At 53.3% G+C, this 18,707-nt stretch overlaps 1 protein-coding gene across 4 annotated transcripts; it reads left to right on the top strand.

Annotated features, from left to right (window-relative positions):
* The first annotated feature begins 287 nt into the window (after positions 1–287).
* On the top strand, positions 288–14,182 carry Cyhr1 (cysteine and histidine rich 1). Of its 4 annotated transcripts, none has more exons than XM_021216343.2 (4): positions 666–1,152; positions 10,779–11,017; positions 11,647–11,858; positions 13,379–14,182. In XM_021216343.2, exons 1-4 carry the CDS (start codon positions 1,060–1,062, stop codon positions 13,768–13,770), a joined length of 936 nt encoding a protein of 311 aa, XP_021072002.1. In that variant the 5' UTR covers positions 666–1,059; the 3' UTR covers positions 13,771–14,182. The 4 variants fall into 4 exon arrangements, with proteins under 4 accessions (XP_029403756.1, XP_029403755.1, XP_021072002.1 ...); XM_021216341.1 differs by lacking the exon at positions 666–1,152 and adding an exon at positions 3,280–3,827; XM_029547896.1 differs by lacking the exons at positions 10,779–11,017; positions 11,647–11,858; positions 13,379–14,182 and adding exons at positions 288–374; positions 1,327–2,065 and having other exon boundaries at positions 932–1,152.
* Positions 14,183–18,707: the final 4,525 nt, after the last annotated feature.

Below are 18,707 nucleotides of genomic sequence, written 5' to 3'. Positions count from 1 at the left end.
GGAACGGAGCCTTCAGCTCTCAGGTGTACAACCTCTCCTCCCCCGATAGCCCCGCCCAGACTCCACCCCTCTCACGGAGCCGGACCCAGCCCCGCCCAGACCTCCCGTTCGGTCATAACTTCGCCCTTCCCACCGCTAAGCAATACCCCTTGGAAGCCCCACCCCGGTCCTTCTCACAGCTCCGCCTAGACCCCTCGAAGTGCCGCCTCTTTTCCCGGTCCACGCCTACTGCCTCGAAGCCCCGCCTACATCTCCCGGCTCAGACCCCGGACGCTTCTCAATGACAGAGCTCCTGCAAACCCGTGCTGAAGCCCGTGGGTTGTGACTCATGCCTTTAATCCCAGCNCTCAGGAGGCAGAGGCAGGCAAATCTCAGTGAGTCTGAGGCCAGCCTGGTCTGTACAGGAAGTTCCAGGACAGCCAGGGTACTGTAAAGAGACTCTATCTAAACCACAAACTAGTACTGAACCTCGGGTCGCCACCTCCACGCTCCCAGCCCCACCCCTCTAGAGCCTCCGCGGCCCTCCACAGGCCCCGCCCTGCCGCTCTAGCCGGATCTCCTCTCGTTGGTGGATGTAAGCCGGCTGCTCCAATCCGCGCCTCGGGAGGGCGGGCTAGGAGGCGGGGCCGACTGTTGTGGGCGGGTTCGGGCCTTCAGCTCGGCGGCTCCAGGTGCTGCGCGCTGCCTGTCCCCGACTGGCCTCCGCTGCCGCTTCTTCGCTTCTTCCGTTCTCAGGCATGGAAGGCCATATCTAGAACCGTGCCCAGGCCACAGCAAGAGACAGCTCCTCTTGCCGTTTAGAGTCCCTGGCCTGATACCCCTCCATCCCCTTCCCCTTCCCCAGGAAATTAGTCCTTCCTTGCAGGTGAGTCCAGTGACCTCAGGGCTCCAAAAAGTTTGGAACTGAATCTCTTCTAATGTCTACTCAAAGGTCTCTGGAACTCGAGGTTCCTGAAGAGCTGCACTAAGGACTCCAGATCGCCGGCCTCTGTGCGTACTTCTCTCCAAATTTGAAAATTCATTTCCTATCTCCTCAAACTCACTACTATTCAACGTGTCATGGTTTCCAAACCCAGGACTGAATGGAGCACTGTCCTGTCCCACCTGGTGTTGGCAGGGGTGTCCCTGCATGCAGCGGTGAGCTCTGTACAGGTGAATATTCTTACTTTCACGAACTATGTAGATCCCTGCATTGGAAAGAGGCTGCTGCCCCTCCCATGGGAGGCTGGGACTCCTTGACAGTCCCCAACTCTTTCCTACTTAAAAGTGGCTGCTTTTAAACGGCTTCTTTTCCCCTAACATGTCTCTCTCTCCCGGTGTCAACAGTCCAGTCGAGGAGCAGCTGCCGGCTTCCTGCTCCAGGCCTTTGCTGCCATCATTATGTTGGCCCCTGGGCTGAGCACACATGAAGACTGTCTCGCTGGAGCTTGGGTTGCCACCGTCATCGGTCTGCCTCTTCTGGCCTTCGATTTTCACTGGGTGAATGGGGACCGCTCTTCTGCCAACCTGCTTCTAGGAGGAGGCATGGTGCTGGCAGTGGCTGGTGATCGCCTGGGCCCCGAAGGGTGCTCTGTCGCTGGGCAGGCAGTACTGCTGGTGGTTGCAGTGACCATCCTTATTGTGGCCGTTTTCACAGCTAACACTTACGGGATGTGGGGGGGTGCCCTGCTGGGTGTGGCAGGCCTCTTGAGCCGACTGGAAGAGGACAGGCTGCTACTGCTGCCAAAGGAGGATGTCTGTCGTTGGGCCCTGGCTGCAGGTAGTTGGGCCTATTGCAGGGCCCTGCACACACAGCGCCTGCAGTGGGAGTGATTGTAGCACTGACAGCAACTCGGGGCTTCTGTGCCAGGTACTACTACGCCTCCTACTGGCCCACGTGTAGAGCCTGTTATAGTTTTACTACTGGGGCAGAGCTTGGGATCTATCCCAAGTCATGCATGCATGGAAGTTCACCTAAACCAGAATGCTAACAACAGGTCTTTAGGACACTTGGGACTTGATTCTGGGAAGAACATGGTTGTGAGTCAGAGGCCTGATTTCCAATAAACATTAGGAATATACGGGAGTATGGAATCCGCTTGTTCTTGAGCTAGTTTCCTAAGACCTGTAAGGTGTGAGCTGATTTCCCTGAGTAGAGGAGTGGGGGCTGTACATAGCAGAAGGCATTATTTACTTTGACATCCTGGTAGACTTGCCAGGAGAACCCCCAGAGTGCCAGGCCTGGTGGTGCAGGTCTTTAATTCCATTTGGGAGTCAACGACAAGCAGATCTCTCTGAGTTGTGAGTGGCCAGGCTGGCCTACCTAGTGAGTTCCAGAATGGCCAGTGCAACATATAGTGAGACCCTGTATCAAAAAAAAAAAAAAAAAAAAAAAAAGAAAGAAAGAAAAGAGAAAGAAAGAAAGAAAGAAAAAAGAAAAACATTTTTAAGAAAGAAAAGAAAAAAAATAAAAACTTCTCTGCTGAGAAGAGAGTTTGGGGCCTTGGTTTCCTGGGACACAGTAAATTTGCATATATCCTTGGTGGACCTGGCAGGTGGCCCTCTGGGGCAATGACCTTCACAAACTGATGGCTGGATTCATAAAGGGCAGAAGAGGGCTATAACCTCAACGATTCCCAGAAATTGCACATCTGTCTGGACTGACTTGATTATTACCTGTTTGACACCCTCTTGTCTGTGCAAGGCATATCTTATACACTTAAAAAAAAAAAAACCCACTTTCTTCTACTCCGACTCTTTCTTCCTCCAACTCTGAGGCTGGGACGATAGAGGTGGGTTAGGGAGTGAACTCAATCCTTCACTGTTCCTGTACTTGCATCTTGTTGACCTTTATGCCGTCGCGCAAGAGTGGTGGTAGGTGCGTTTTTTCAAGATCGTACTCTAATACTCTGGTCAGCTAGGCCAGAGCCTTGCACACACAAGCCTGAATTTCTGTACACATTGGCACAGGCACCTCCCCCCGACATGGGAGTCTTAGGGGCGCTTTGCACTCTCGAGGAGTCTGACGTCTGGGGGCCTCTCTAGACCCCGAAGCTAATGGTACCTCTCCAAGGGCGGACTCCCCTAATCCCCCCCCCCAGCCCCTCTCCGGGTCCCCTCCTGGACCCCACCCCCTTCTGTTCACCTTCGAGGGTGGGTGGGCTCTCTGGCGTTCTCGCTCGTCCATTGGAGGTGGCCTCCGCGTCGTCTTGGCCCTCGCGGCGCTTCCATTGGCTTGCGCGGGGCCCACGTGACCAGGAGGACGAGGGGGCGGTGGCGTGGGGGGGGTCCGCAGCGAAAACAAAGATGGCGGCCGCGCCGGGGTTGGTGGCCGGGGCGGCTGCGGGCCGACGCGCGGGCCAGGCCCACTGAGGCAGCCGCACGGTGGGCAGGCTGCGGGGTCGCCGCGGCAGTGAGAAGCCGGCGAGGGCGCGCGGCGACCCTAACTTCCAGCCGGCGAGCGCGCCGGCACCCGCCCGCCGGGCCGGCCGGCCGTGATGTCCGGCGCCGAGGAGGCCGGCGGGGGTGGCCCGGCTGCAGGGCCCGCGGGTGCCGTGCCGGCCGGGGTCGGGGTAGGGGCCGGGCCCGCCGCGGGGCCGGCTGCGGCGGCTCTGGGCGAGGCGGCGGGGCCCGGGATCCCGGACGAGGCGGCCCTGGCCGGTGCTCGGCAGCTGCAAGAGGCGGCCGGCGACCCCGACGCGCCGCCCAAGAAGCGGCTGCGGGCGGCCGAGGCAGCCGAGGCGGCGGCGGCGGCGGTGGCAGCGGGCAGTGGAAAGCTGGAGGAGCGTCTCTACTCGGTGCTGTGCTGCACCGTGTGCCTGGACCTGCCCAAGGCTTCCGTGTACCAGGTAGGGCCGCCGGCCGGGCCCGGCGCCGCGTTGCCTGGAGGCCGGTGGCCGGTGGCCGGGAACCCTTCCTATCCAAACATCCACCTTCCAGGTCTAGGAAACCCCGCTCCTGTCTCGAGGCTCCTTATCTTTTCGTGCTCTGAATCTCATTTTCTGTGTTCGATGGTACCCTTTACTCCCCCGTCTGTGTTTCCATTCTCCTCCGTAGATCTCTTCACCTTCTGGCTCCTCCAGGGTGCCCACTTGATATATCCCAGCTCCTTTTCAGCTGACCATGTAGCGATCTGTGAACAGGTACCCACCCTTTTTCCACTGCTCATCAGCGCTGTTCCTCACTTCTAGACCCCTGGGTGAAGAAACTTCTTTCCTGGAGATAGGGCTCCAATTCTGGCAGCCACACCCCCAAAAGTGTCCTTCCATGTCTGACCAACTAAGAAAATCTTCTTTTGTGTCCTGTGGAGTCAGTCCTGTTTCCTTCTGAAGAACTGGAAGAAAGGAGGGCCTCTCATCCCTTCTCAGTTCTGAGCTGGAGGAAGCAATCTGCAACAGACTTTATTGTCAGGGTGCTTTCTCCTGCCCCAGCCCCGCCAGTATTTCTCCTTGGGCCCACCTCACCCATACCAAGCTGGCTTCCAAGGTTGCCAGTATCCAGGAACTTCGTCCTGCCTTCCCACTTGAAGATCCAGTGTGCCAGTAGGACTCCTGGTCTGTGTGGGTCTAACATGTCCTCTTTCAGGTAGAAGAGAGCAGACCTCTGGCTCAGTGGGAAATGTCTGTCCACCTTCCCCTGGTCTTTCTGCCTCAGTTCCCAGCCTCTTTGAAAAGCAAAGCAGAGTCTCTGTCAGCTTTCTTTGTACTTTCAGGAGCTGAAAGTGGCTTGTGGGGCCTGTTTCCCTGCTTTTCTTTAAACAGAAGACCTGGCTGAAGGCCAGTAGAGGTCTAGTCTGTGTAGCCATTTCCTACCCTTTGGATCTCCATGTACTTCCTGCCTTAGCTTGAGGTTTTGGGGCCGTGTGGGGTGATCCTGGTGACCTGGATGGGACAGTCACCCTCCTAGGTGTTAGGCTGGGTGAACTGGAGGCAAGTTTCCCACAGCTGCTGATTCCAGCACCAGTATTTACCTCTCATTTTAGGGGCCTTCAGAACCTGCTCACAGCTAGCATTTTTCTTGTCTTGGCTTCTTGTCCCTTCTTAGTGCAAGACAGGCCAATGGAAGGGGGTCCCAAGGAATTCAGGGGTTTCCCAGTTGGTCCTGGCATGATGTTAGGCCACATGGCATTGGCTCCTGGTCTACACAGAGAGCCACAGTTCTGCTTCTGCCCAGAGTGGCTAATGAGATTAGCTGGTTCAAACCAGTCTACACACTGTGTTAGTTGTTACTCTGGCTTGGGCATCTGAAGTCAGGCATCTGAGGAGATGTACTAGATGAAGTGAGTGGAGGGGCTGCCTTCCCAGGTACTGTCCCAGGGCGAAGGCAGCCAGGTTCCCTGAGATGAGCTGTGTGAATTGACATTGATCTCCAAGCTCTGCTGCTAGCCTCCTTCCCTTCTGCCCGTGTAGACACCTAGATGCTTCCCTGTCATAAGGACTGGGAGAGTCCTCTAGAATATGTCATTTTGGAAGAGTCTTGGGCAAATGTTGGAACTTTGACTACCCACAGATAGCATGTAAAATGGGAGTGCAGCAAGAAGAATAAGGAAGGGAATGTCCTAGTGTCTAGGAATGCTGCCAGAAACACTTCATGGCGGTCTCCTCACATGTGCCGTGCAGCCCTGGAGGGACCTGTTGCTGTTTTACTAAGGTATCAGGCAGGCCTCCCCAGGCTTCTTTCCTAGTCGTCTCAGGATCTGAGCACAGAATATCCCTGGTCGTGGTCTACTGTGGGTCATCACCTCTGCCTGAGCTCAGCTCTTTGATCTTGTGCTAGTCTTCCTGTCTGACCCATGTTGATGGGCTGTCTGTAGTTGCCACCTTTAGCTGTTGCTGGCAACATTTGCCTGACCTCAGCAGAACACTTAGCTCCAGGCGGCACCAGCCATACTGTGCATTCTGGGGGCTGACTCTTGGCTTTGCTAGGATGATAAGAAGTGGTAACCATGCCACATCTGGCACTGGGCTTGGGGGGAAGCTGCGGGCTGCTGAGGTTGGCTAGGTGCATGGTAACTTGAGAGTGTTATCCATATGCCACCTGTGAAGAAGCCAGGGAACCTCTTGGAGGCTGACAAGAACAGATTCAGCCTGTGTATGTGGGCTCATCCACCTGGGCCTGAGACAGCCTTTGGACCTGCAGGGCCAATTCCCATGGGCCATACTCACACACTGACATATCCCAGACTAGGAAATTTATTCAGGTTGCCTGATCAAGGCCATCAACCAAGTAGTTCTTATCCCTGGGGCCTGTGTCACCTGCTACGACAGATGCATGCTTTGATGTTCTCTGTGTGGGTGTTAGGTATATCCTGGGCAACTGGCCCAGCAAGGTGTGACGCCACCTTCCGGAGTCTAGGGAGGACCCTTCCAAAGTCAGGCAGCCACTATGGCAGGTGCCTGGTAGGTGGCATGAAGGCCAGAGGCAAACCGACACAAGAACTTCTGGCTAGTCCAGACCGGGCAGATGGACAGGCAGCTTGTGCTGGCTCCCTGTTCTAGATGTATTCATGAGGCCAGCGGACAATGTAGCCAGTCAGTAACTGCACATGGAAGTGAGTTCTCTGAGGGAGTCCCAGCCTGGGATGTTGCAGCCTGAGTCCTGACCTATTTCCCGTAGCTTTCCTGCTCCAATCCTTCACATACTGCTCAGTGAGGACTTTTGTAAGATAGACTCAGCCTTGACCCTTTCCTTGAGTGTCATCCAGGCTCAGCCCCTCAGCACTGCAACTGGCAAAGATATTGCTCCTTCCTCCCAGCCTTCACAAGCCTTTGAGGTCAGGGATCAGTTAAATGGGCCTCTGCAACAGAATACAGTGGACTGGCTATATAGCTAGCGTGGGCTCGTGATTTCTGTGGCCAGGGCCCTGTGTCACTATTCCACTATTGGTCCTACTTGTTCCCCTTGTGAGCTGCCCTCTCCACATCTCTACCCATCTCTGTGCTTCCTATTGGGCCTGACTGTAACAAGACCCCATCTCGGGGCCTTCTAGTCTCCCTCTGCAGGGACTGCAGCCCTTTCCCTCCCTGCCCACAGGCTGGTTGGCATGTTCTGCTGCTGTCTTTGCCCCTGAATGTCTGAGACAGAGTATCTGGCCGGCAGAAAGCCCAGAAAACACTTGTTCCATCTCTGCCCAGGCCCCCTTCTGAAGTTATTTGTTGTCCAGGGCCTGGAATGCCCTGGCACTGCTGCTGCTGCTTCTTTGCTCCTTTTCTTCCTCCTCCTCCTCCTCCTCTTCTTCCTCTTCCTTCTCTTCCTCCTCCTCCTTCTCTTCCTCCTCCTCCTTCCTCTTCTTCCTCCTTCTTATTTGTTTTTATGTACGTGAGTGTTTTGCCCACTTGCATGCATGTGCACTGTGTATGTGCCTGTCGCCTTCAGAACAAGGCTTCAAACCCCCTGAAGCAGGACTTGTGACTGACTGTGAGCTACAGCAGGTGTTACTAACTGCTGAGATAACTCTCCAGCCCCTCATTTCCTTAGGTCAGAAAAGAGTGGAAAAAGGACCGCTTAGGTGTCCAAAGGACTGTAGACTTCCTAGAGTCTAGGATTTTGTTTTGGCTTTTGGTGTGTGTGTGTGTGTGTGTGTGTGTGTGTGTGTGTGTGTGCATGCATGTTGGTAGTTTTTTATTTTGAGTTGCTTTTTAATTCTAAGCAGTGTTCATTTCTGAGTAAAAGCCACCTTCTACGGGATAGCTGGGCCCTGTCTGAATCCTGGATATGGCCAGTCTGGAACTTCAGATCCAGCCTGAGTGGAAGATTCTTGTCTTTGCTTCCAAGGATGGATGTGTACCCATGGACAAGAAGCCAGTTCTGCTCAGGTCCTTGCTTGACTATGGAGGTTCAAGAAGTTGACTTAACTCTCAGGATGCCACTATGCCTGATGGAGCCATAACTGCATCCAAGACACCATGGGGAACTAGAGAGAAACAGCCTCCAGGTGGCTGTGCAGCACCTTGCCATTAGTGCATTTGGGTCCCAGTGGCTCTGTCGAGAGTCTGGGAGTCTGGTACCCTGAGCAGGAGGGCAGGCTGTTCATATGGGTCTGGGTACCATCTATACTCTATTTTGGGCTCCCAGTGTTTGCAAGGACCATATGTTTTAGGTTTGAAAGATTCTAACTGGCCACAGGGGACTTTCGATCAACTATAAGTTGAGGAAGACCCATTTCTAAGACCTGTTTGTGGCTCAGGGGCAGGGCTTCTTCTTAACCATAGCTATTCCATCTAGTTCCTTCCACCTGAATGAGAATCCAGTTCAGGTAGAACACTCCTGCCCTGGGCATGCATAGGCTAAGGACGTGAACTGCCTGCAGGCTGGAAGATGGAAGGACTGGACCACTTAGAGGAGCCCGGGACCTCAGCTCCCTGGGAATGGAGCCCTAGAAGCTCTGACATGAGTGACAGCAGGGTGGCATTTGAATCAAGGCTGCTGCAGTCTCAGTGTCAGGCTTCTCTGCAACACATTGCCTCTCCTGTGTATCCTGTGACCAGCAAGAAACTGAAACCTGCAGAGAGAAGATGATAAGTCCAAGATGCTGCTGCTGGTGGTCTGTGGCTGAGGGATGATCTCAAGCCTGTGAACTCCAAGTCAGAATCCGTGATAAGAGGGCTTGGAAAGACCTGCAGGGTCATCTAGGATAGAAGTCTAGAATTTCCCTGGTTGATGGTGGGATGGTAGCCTGGCCTGGCCATTGCAGGTGCAGTTTCTGGAGGTGCCTAGGCACTGTAGCAGACACTGGAACCATCTGTGACCAAGCTTCGGAATAGAGAGTGGACTTTATAGGTCAGGGTAGGCACAGTCTGTCCAGCTAAGGCAAACTGTGGCTGTCCTGGACTTATATTTGAAGGCAGGTCTTGCTCAGGAAGTTATGAGCGGGTTCCAGTCAGTGCATTGTTTCTATAGAGCTTTCCTAGAGACCATATCCTGAGTGGCTCTAAGTGGCTCTAAGTGGGTGTGTCTTGGTCCTTGGGTAGGCCAGTACACCACAGAACATCCTGGGGCTTGTTCTGCCACTCAGGGCTCTGACACCCCACTTTTCCTAGACCTTGCAGACTCCTGCAGAGGCCACAGGGACCTAGAAGAAAGCACCATTGCCATGTGGTGTGGAATTGATGTGAGTCTGCAGTTCCCATGAGCATGGTCTCTGGCCAGAGCCAGCACAGGCTTAGGTGGCTTTCAGGGTGTGGAGTAGGATTGGTACTAAGAATTAGTAATAGGATTGGCACCCACCCGCAGCCCCCATTAGGAGGGCCCAGGACTCCTTCCCAAGTCTGCCTGGGCTGATATTAGAAGCAGGTATCCTCGGCCTGGCTTAGGAACCTCGAGAGGATCAGGCTACAGCAAAGAAAAATACTGCCGCTTGTACTCAGACTGGTGAATCCTTAAGACAGGGGTCCCACCACGTAGCCCAGGCTGGCCCAGAAATAACTTCATATTCCAAACTGGCCTCAAAGAGTCCTGTCTCTGCTTTTGCCTCTGCCTCTGCCTCCTGTGTTCTGAGATTATACTACGCCCAGTTCTGGATAGAGTTCTTGAAGGATGCCGTGTCACACTTCTATGGGGGGCACCCTGAGAGTGCCTCTTTGAAACACATGAACATTTCATTGTTTTGTATTCCCTCCTGCCTTCCAGAAGGAATAATAGTCACTGTCCTGGGAAGTCCTCAAGCAGATGGGGGATAAAAAGATTTGATCAGCTCCCGCCACATCTACACCCAGCTCTAACCCTGTCTGTTGACATCATGGACTCGGCAGATTGTTTTTTAATTTTTCAACCAAGCCTAGGTTTGGTTGTAGCTCCTCACATGATGTCTCCCTGGGCATGGGTCCTCATCAGGCTTCTTCAGTGTCAGCCTTCAGCGTGTGGACTCCATCATTCACCAAGGACACAGAGAACCTGCTGAAGCAGGAAGGCGGCAGCTAAGGTTTACTAAGCAAGGCAGTGATGCAGATGTAGCCTCCTGGCATGGCCAGGCAGTGGCTGCACATGGCTCTTTCCCTAATGCACACTGTACAGATTATCCTCAATATGGTAGGCCTGACATACTGGTCTCTCCTTTAACACTGTGTGGGAGCCCACCCTGGTATAGCGTTCTTAGCCCATCCTGTATCTGTGGCACCAAATGGTACTCGGTCTATATTGAGTCAGTAGGAGACCCAAGACAAGTAATTCTCAGTCTGTGTGTATATAAGCGGGGTAGGCCAGCAGGTCTGCTCCTGGTGATCCCATTTATATCAGCCCAGCTCAGTACCAAGTCTTACCTGGGCCAGCATAGCCTCCTCCCTGCCACCAGCTCTGTATATTTACCGGCAAGGACTAGATGGAGGGACCAGGGCGGATCTCAGCTGGAGCCCCTTCTAGTCCCTACATGAATAGCCTTTTAAAAGCCAAAAAAAAAATGCCTACTTCATCAATAACCATGACCCCATGAACAGCTGCTGGCTGGGTGTCCCTATCATGTCAAGCCAAGAGCTAGTCTTCTCTGATAGGTTAAGTGGAAAAGCCAGGTTCCTAGCCCAGATGTGGTCGGGTCAGTTGCCAGACAGGCCTGCTTTAGATGTACCCAGGGCCCCTATGACTTGATAAGACCCTGCTCTTCACAACACCAGAGCTAGCATGACCTCTGAAGCAGCTCTCAGTGTATGCTGGGTACCAGCAAGGCTTGGGGACGAGCCATCGGGCACTACTCACTTAGCATCCCTCCGGACAACTGGTCTGGCTGGAGCCATCATGCGTGGGAGGGCCCATGTGTGTGCAAGCATCCCACAGGTCTGTGAGCTTCACCTCCCTTTCCTTCTTCGCAGTGTACTAACGGTCACTTGATGTGCGCTGGCTGTTTTATCCACCTACTAGCAGATGCCCGGCTGAAGGAGGAGCAGGCCACATGTCCCAACTGTCGTTGTGAGATCAGTAAGAGCCTCTGTTGCCGGAACCTGGCTGTGGAGAAAGCTGTGAGCGAGCTGCCTTCAGAGTGTGGCTTCTGTCTGCGTCAGTTCCCTCGCTCCCTCCTAGAGAGGCACCAGAAAGAGGAATGCCAGGACAGGTAACCATGGTGAAGGTGTGGCCTTGGAATCTGGTCAGCCCTCACTGTCTGGGTCCTGGAGAGCACATATGCCGCCCAGTGATAACCATGAAGGCCCCAGGTGTAAGAGCATACCATTCTACAGAAGACGGTTAGCTAGGGTCCCCACTAGTTGCTTTCTGGATATGATGCTAGCTAGCCCTGTAGGATTCTCTGTGGCTATCGGGTGGGCCCTTGGAAGAAGGTCCACGACACCAGGATCAGCTCAAAAGCTCTAGAAGGCTTGAGTGAGACTCTTGTGTGGCAACCCAGTTCCAACATACTGAAACAGCCACTTTCCTGGCAAGGTCCTTGCACCACAAGCTGTCCTAGAGTGAGGCTGTGTGAAGTCTGGTACTGTGGTCAGCAACGAGCTAACCCCTAGGCAGAGCGCCATGAGTTCTGGGCCCAGGAGGCATATTGACTACCAACTATAGTGCTTCTCTCTCCTCAGTCTCTTATGTGCTGCTGACATGTGCTCTAAGTGGCTGGCCTCACAAGTGTATCCTGCAGGGAACGGTTTGTAGTTGGGCAGAAAGACTCTGAAAAGACTACTGGGCATGACCGTGTGTTCAGCCACAGGGGTGACCACTATTCTTATCCCCTGCTAGGGTGACACAGTGCAAGTACAAGCGTATTGGCTGCCCGTGGCATGGCCCTTTCCATGAGCTGACAGTGCATGAGGCTGCGTGTGCTCACCCGACCAAGACAGGCAACGAGCTGATGGAGATCCTCGATGAGATGGACCAGAGCCACCGCAAGGAGATGCAGCTCTACAACAGCATCTTCAGCCTGCTCAGCTTTGAGAAGATCGGCTACACAGGTGAGGCACCCCACATCCCTCTGCATGCCACATGGATGCTGTTTGGGACAGAAGGGCTGGCAGCCAAGAGCAGGGGAGGCAGTAGGCTCTGGGCAGTGGGCACAGGCTGCGCCGATGGGCAGGGAGGTACCTTGGGGAAGAAGATAGGTTGAAGAGTTTGCAGAAGGAGGGATGTACCTGCATGGTTCCTACAAAGGTCTTTCCTACCTGTCCCAACCCCCCACCCCCTCTGCCCACCACCCTAGCAAGATGACCCCACCTTCGCTGTATGGGCTCTACATATTTGGGGTGGTTGGGTCTAATTAGAAAACTGGGTATGTTTTGGGCAGTCTGGGTGTTTGGGGCCTTACCCTTGGAGCACGGAGCAAGAAGAGCCTCCCATCAAGTCAGGTCCTGTCTACAGATGTTCACTGAAGGCCACAGAGCCTCCCGAGGCTGGCCAGAAGCTGTTTGGAGACAGGGTTCCAGAACAAGCTGAGGGTCTGAGCTCAAACTGTAGAACTGGGAATGGATGCCCACAAATGAGTAAGCTGGACCAGGCCTATGTTCACTGGATCTCATGGCTCCTGGGCATCTGTCACCAGCTTTGAACATGTCGGGGAGCAAGAGCCAGGCCACACCTTGGGCCAGAGAACATGAAGCACCTGCTGATACTGGGGCCACTCAGGGAAACTCCATTCCCTCTACTGCTCAGCCTGCAGCAGGTGGCCAGCTCAGAGCGCCCAGGGCAGGCTTGGACAGCCAGTCATGCCATGCTGCCTAGACTAGCCCAAACAGGCCTGAGATGCAAAGGGCCCAGGGGCCTGCAGCAGCAGAAAACTATGGCTCTTGGTTAAGAGTAGCCTTGGTTGAGATCTCACGGCCTGTGGGGTCTGGGTAGGCCAGGCCATGTGGCTACAGCAGAGGCTGGGTGGGAAGCCCTGTCCCTGAAGGAAGGACTGGCTGCCTAAGAACCCACACATCCACTACAGGACATGCCAGCCACGGGACTGCAGAGGCAGGTCTGCCTGCTAAGCGACAGCCCTACAGACAGCCGGGCAGAATCCACATCACAGTGCAACACTGAGGACTTGGCACTCCCCTTGGGCAGGACCAAATACCATATGCCCACCTGCTGGCTTTTCTGGCAGCTTTGTATCAGAACCAATAAAGTGCACTTGTTCTCAGAACTGTATCCTGTCTGTGTGTCTGCTTACCCCGCCCCTCTGGGGACACGGGGCTGAGGGTAAGGAGGGTGGCTCTGTGGGTTGGCCACACCTGGGCCACGTGGCCTAATGTCCCACAGCCTCAGGACTCTCCAGCTAATTGGTGTTAATTCTGTTTGTAGTTGTCCCCCAAAGCTTGTGCACTTGCATTTGCCATAATTGCGTTTGACTTCCCTTGTGGCAAGTAGAGCGCGCTGTCTGGGTAAGTTGCCTTCCTCCCTGGCTGAGCCTGTCCTTGGCCTGTTGGGGAAGGCGCCACCCACTGGCCTTCCCCAGCACTAACAGTTGGCTGTCTGGCCCTGTCTGTCTCCACAGAAGTTCAGTTCCGGCCTTATCGCACTGACGACTTCATCACACGCCTGTACTATGAAACACCACGGTTCACAGTACTGAACCAGACATGGGTCCTGAAGGCTCGTGTGAATGACTCGGAGCGCAACCCCAACCTGTCGTGCAAGCGCACACTTTCCTTCCAGCTACTCCTCAAGAGCAAGGTCACAGCACCCCTGGAATGCTCTTTTCTTCTGCTCAAGGGCCCATACGACGACGTGAGGATCAGCCCTGTCATCTACCACTTTGTCTTCACCAATGAGAGCAATGAGACAGACTATGTGCCGCTGCCCATCATCGACTCTGTGGAGTGCAACAAGCTGCTGGCCGCCAAGAACATTAACCTGCGGCTCTTCCTGTTCCAAATACAGAAGTAAGATGGACCCGGGCACCTGAGAAGCAGAGGGCTGCAGTCCAGTAGTGCTGTCCCACCCATCCCTGGCTTGGCAGCAGCTTCACACAACCGTATGATCACTTTAGCAAAGGAGGAGAACAAACACAATCAAACACTGAGAAAGTCTGCATGCGTGTGCAACGGGGTCCCTGCCTCTGGCTCACCTTCCTCCCCCTGCCTCCCACCTGCAGGCAGCCAGAGGCTGAGCTGACCACAGTGGAGACAGCACTCGGGGCTCCTCAGGTCCAGGCGGTGACGAGGGCAAGAAGCCACCCTTATCCCAGCTCCCATCCTCACATCGAGGTGGCACGGTGGTTCCCTGGCCGGGCTCAGGGGCCCTGGCTGACTTCAGACAGCATATTTGATTGCAATTAAAAAGGCAGCCTTGTTTCCTACTTTCTGTTTTGTTGGAGGGGGAAGGCGTGGCCGTGAATGGACTTCATGGGAAATTTGGTTTGGCCTGGTGGTCAGAACCTGCCCCGTCATCTCTGATACTGCACCTATGTGTGCATCCCAGGAAAGACTTAAGAGACACTGCCCCCCCTCCCCCCCCCCCCCCAGTCTTCTCAGAGGGATTGGGACTAAGGCCTGGCCAGTGAGCCAGAAAGGGTTGGCCTTCCCCAGCCGCTGACCATTCAGAGGAAGCAGGACTTGGCTGGTAGGGCTCAACAAATGTTTTCGGAATGCAGGGTGAAATTCTGTCTCTTCCAGGAAAAAAAAAATTCAACTCTACAGGCTCTGTAAGTGATGCAGGTTTAGTGAAAAGGAATCCATTTGCTTTACTCAGCAGGGGGCCAGGTGTCCTCAGGATGCCAAGGAGGCAGCCACTGTCCGAGAGGCCTGCATTTAGTGGTGGCGGGGGCACCACAGGACCAAGGCAGAGCAGCATGGTTTATTGTGTAGGCAATGTAGGCCTTCCCCTCGCTAGCCCATTCACAGATGCTCTGAGTGGTGGTTGTAAGCAGGACAAGTATTAGGGCCTCACAGACTATGAGACAGCCATGCTTGAATAGGGCTAGGCCCTGGTCCTTTTCCCTTGGATTCCTCAGAGGTACTAAGAAGGGTAGGACTTTCCTCCTTCAGTCTTTGCTTAGGAGATGAGGCTCTTCTGTCATAGCTTTTCGTTGCTTTAATACCAAAGAACCGGTTTCCTCTGCCCTAACCATCCTTCACACGCCTCAGAGTAGTCCCTACCAACCCATGCATACTGCCTGGGCCTAGGCCCGGGCCTGGGCCTGAACTGCCCTGTGCCTTCTAAGCCAAGGGACAGGGTAGCCCTGGACATGAGTACAAGTGCTGGTGTCCCACCCTGACCTTCCAGAGGGCCAGCGGGCTGACAGATGAGAGGACACGGGGTACAGGCCCTGTCTGTTTCCACTGGGGCCCTCCCACCTTCTCATAGGCTGGAAGTTTTCAGCACCTTGTTGGCTTCCTGCATGGGACGTGTAGGAATTCTCATCTGCAGATACGGTCTGGGCAGGAGGGGTGGAAAGGCCTGTAGTTGGCTTCTGCCAGCTACAAAGGAGCCTGTGCCAGAACCAGCACATCCACGAATGCAGTGGCCTTCGATTCCCATACGGCTCCTTGACATCCTCTGCCCTTAGGGACAGAGGACCTTTGAAAAACAGTGGGGCCCCTCTGGGAGTCCCTCTAGATTCCAAGGTGATGGTGTGAAAAAGTAGGGCAGGGCTAGCTTGCCCTAATAACCCATGTCTGGATGTGCGAGCGACCAACTCCCAGAAAGCAGCCTGAAGGGCTCTCAGGAAGAAAGAGGACAGGGGCTTTTTCCCCGTGACAAAGCCAACCGGGGCACAGCGGGCGTGAGGAGAAAGTCTGGGCTGGCAGAGGCTCAGGGGCAACAGAGCTTTGGGTATTTGTATGTGGAGCTGAGAGGCATACTCCAAGGTACATAGGGTTAGGAACTGTGCCTGGGTGAGACCCGCCAAGGGGGAGAGTGTGTCAAGGGGTACCCAGGAGACCTGCTAAGCCATCCCAGCACCACACTCAATGTGGCCCCTACACTATGACTGTCATGTGCAGCTGTTGAGCCTTCCAGCCTAGAGGAACCAAATGTGGAGAAGACTAGTGTCTCTTGGCTGTGCTGGGGACTGGCATACAAATCTTTCGGCACTGTCACTGTGGGCCCTTTATTTGGGGCTGGGGGGCACCATATCTACTGGCTTGTGTCCAGAATCTGTTACCTTGCTGTCCTAACCTGGTTCTTTGTTGTCTCTGAGGACGGGAGAGGGGCTCAGCCTCAGTAGGTGTTGAGGAGGCTGCCAGAGGGGGCTGCGCGGGTAAGCCAGGCCTCCCCCTCCTTCTACCTGTCTCGTCCCCACTTCTATGAGCACCACATCCCTCAGTTTGCCCAAAGTGAGACATTTACAAAACAATAAAAATAATTTTCTAAAGAGCAGAGCAAGAAGTGTTTTTATGGTTGTTGGAAATGACTTATATGTCAGCTTTTTGTGGTTTGCATTTTTCTTTGAATATTTTCTGTATGCACATGTAGTTTAAAAAAAAATATTCCAAACCATGTTTTGTCTGTGTTTCCTTACCAGAAGAGAGCCTCATGGTGGGGCTCCCTGGGCTCTGTTAGCCTCTCTTGCTGATCAGCCTGTGCCTCAGGCCCCAAGTCTCTAGCCCTGAGAAGCACCCGGATAGAGAAGCTGGACTAACTCTAAAGGAAAACTGATTCCACAGTTTGGTCTGTACATTTACTGATTCGTCTCTGACTCACAAACCATGGCATGCGTGCACGCACACACACAAGCTAATAATAATAAAGTTTTCAAAAAACTGTAAAATACTGTCTTATAGGTAACAATCCAAGAGAATTGTTATAAGTAACAATCTAAGAGAACACTTTTTTGTTTGTTTGTTTGGTTGGTTGGTTGGTTTTTCTAGACAGGGTTTCTCTGTGTAGCCCTGGTGTAGACCAGGCTAGCCTCGAACTCTGCCTCCTGAGGGCTGCGATTAAAGGCGTGCACCACCACACCCGGCCTAAAAGAACACTCTTAACACAATAGACTACATTAGAATAGCTTGATCTCAACATATGAGCTCCCGGACTAGAAGGAAGGAAAGTCATGGTCCTTACAATAGCACTGAGGGACTTCCCCATGTCTTACGCCTGCCTCTTGATTCTGTAGCTTCCTCCCATCCCACACTTGGTCTCTCACTGTGCCCCTCACACAGCTCGCCAACCTGCCTTACAGGTAGTGGACCTGACTTCCGAGGCACGCTTCAGATGGGGAAAGGGCCAGTAGCGTGGATCTCCATAGCTGTTCTGACATCCTGGGACCCATCAAGGCCTAGCCTCAAACCTGCCCTTCATAGGAGGTCTACCTGCTTGGGACTTTCCTTTTCACCCTGCACAACTTTGCAAGAATGATCTTGCCGGGCGGTGGTGGTGCACTTGGGAGGCAGAGGCAGGCGGATTTCTGAGTTCGAGGCCTGCCTGGTCTATAGAGTGAGTTCCAGGACAGCCAGGGCTTATAGCAGGAGGCGGGGTCATCTGGATCAGCAGGCCCTTCTTAGGCCTGTCTGCCTTCCACATCACTCTCTTGCCAACAGGTGTTACTATTCCTCCTCTAGCTGGGTGTTTAGTCTACTGTTTTGGGGGTTTGTTTGATTGGTTGGTTTGGGTTGGTTTGGTTTGAGACAGGGCCTTTTGACATAGTCCTGGCTGTCCTGGAACTCACTGTGTAGATCAGGGGGGCCTTGAACTCACAGAGATCCACCTGTCTCTGCCTCCCAAATGCTGGTGTTAAAAGTATGCTCCCATTGCTTTGATCAGAATAGAAAATAAACTTGTCAACTTATAGATGTGGCAGACACATGTCTGTAATCCCAGCGCTTGAAAAGTGAAGTCAGGAGCTCAAGATGAGGCTGGCCTGGGCTCCAGAAGACCCTGACTCAAAAGCAAAAGACAAGCTAACTCCTCCTATGTCTCACACCCATGGCTTTGTGGGATCCTGCACTACATCTCCAAGGGCCCCTTCAGTACACATCCTGGTAGATGGTGAGTGTTAAGTCTGCCACATAGCCAGGGATGTGTTTGGTCTTCAGGGTAATGGAGAACAGAACACCCCGCATCACAATTCCAAATAGAGTTCAGGGCACTTTGCAGGTAAGGAATCTGGTTTGCTTTCAATTCTCCAGCCTACACTCTCATTCAACTGCCTTGCAGTACAAAGCTAGGCAGTTTTCCAATGTCTTCACTACATCTTCTGGGAATACTGATAACACATAGGAGAAACTTCTGCTTAGTTCAAAAAGTCCCTTCCTCCCCTTCTAGCCAGGGCCCTTCTGCGTCCTTTGCACGTGGGTTGTTCCCCAGGGCACCCAACAGTTTCATTAAATCCTCATGCCCAATCATAAGAATTACTTTTTTTTTTTTTTTGGTATTATATTGCTTTTTAAAAGTTGCAAGAGGAGGGGCTGAAAAGCTGGCTCCATGGTTAAGAGTGCTGGCCGAAGTTTTCTTGGGGAAAACACAGCTTTGATTTTTAGCACCCACATGGTGGTTCATAACTGTGTGTACCACCAGTTTTATCTATCTATCTATCTATCTATCTATCTATCTATCTATTTATTTATGTGTGCGTTGTTGGTGTTTTGCCTGTATGTATGTCTGTGGGATGGTGTCAGATCCCTTGGAACTGGAGTTAAAGACAGCTGTGAGATGCCATGTGGGTGCTGGGAATTGAATCCTGGTCCTCTGGAAGAGCAGCCAGTGCTCTTAACCATTGAGTCATCTTTTTTTTTTTTTTTTTTTTTTTTTTTTAAAGATTTATTTATTTATTATATGTAAGAACACTGTAGCTGTCTTCAGACACTCCAGAAGAGGACATCAGATCTTGTTACAGATGGTTGTGAGCCACCATGTGGTTGCTGGGATTTGAACTCTGGACCTTC

This window comes from Mus pahari, chromosome 17 (genome assembly GCF_900095145.1).
Source record: "Mus pahari chromosome 17, PAHARI_EIJ_v1.1, whole genome shotgun sequence".
In the NCBI taxonomy this organism is placed as follows: Eukaryota; Metazoa; Chordata; class Mammalia; order Rodentia; family Muridae; genus Mus; species Mus pahari.
This window is presented reverse-complemented; position numbering and strand designations above follow the sequence as displayed.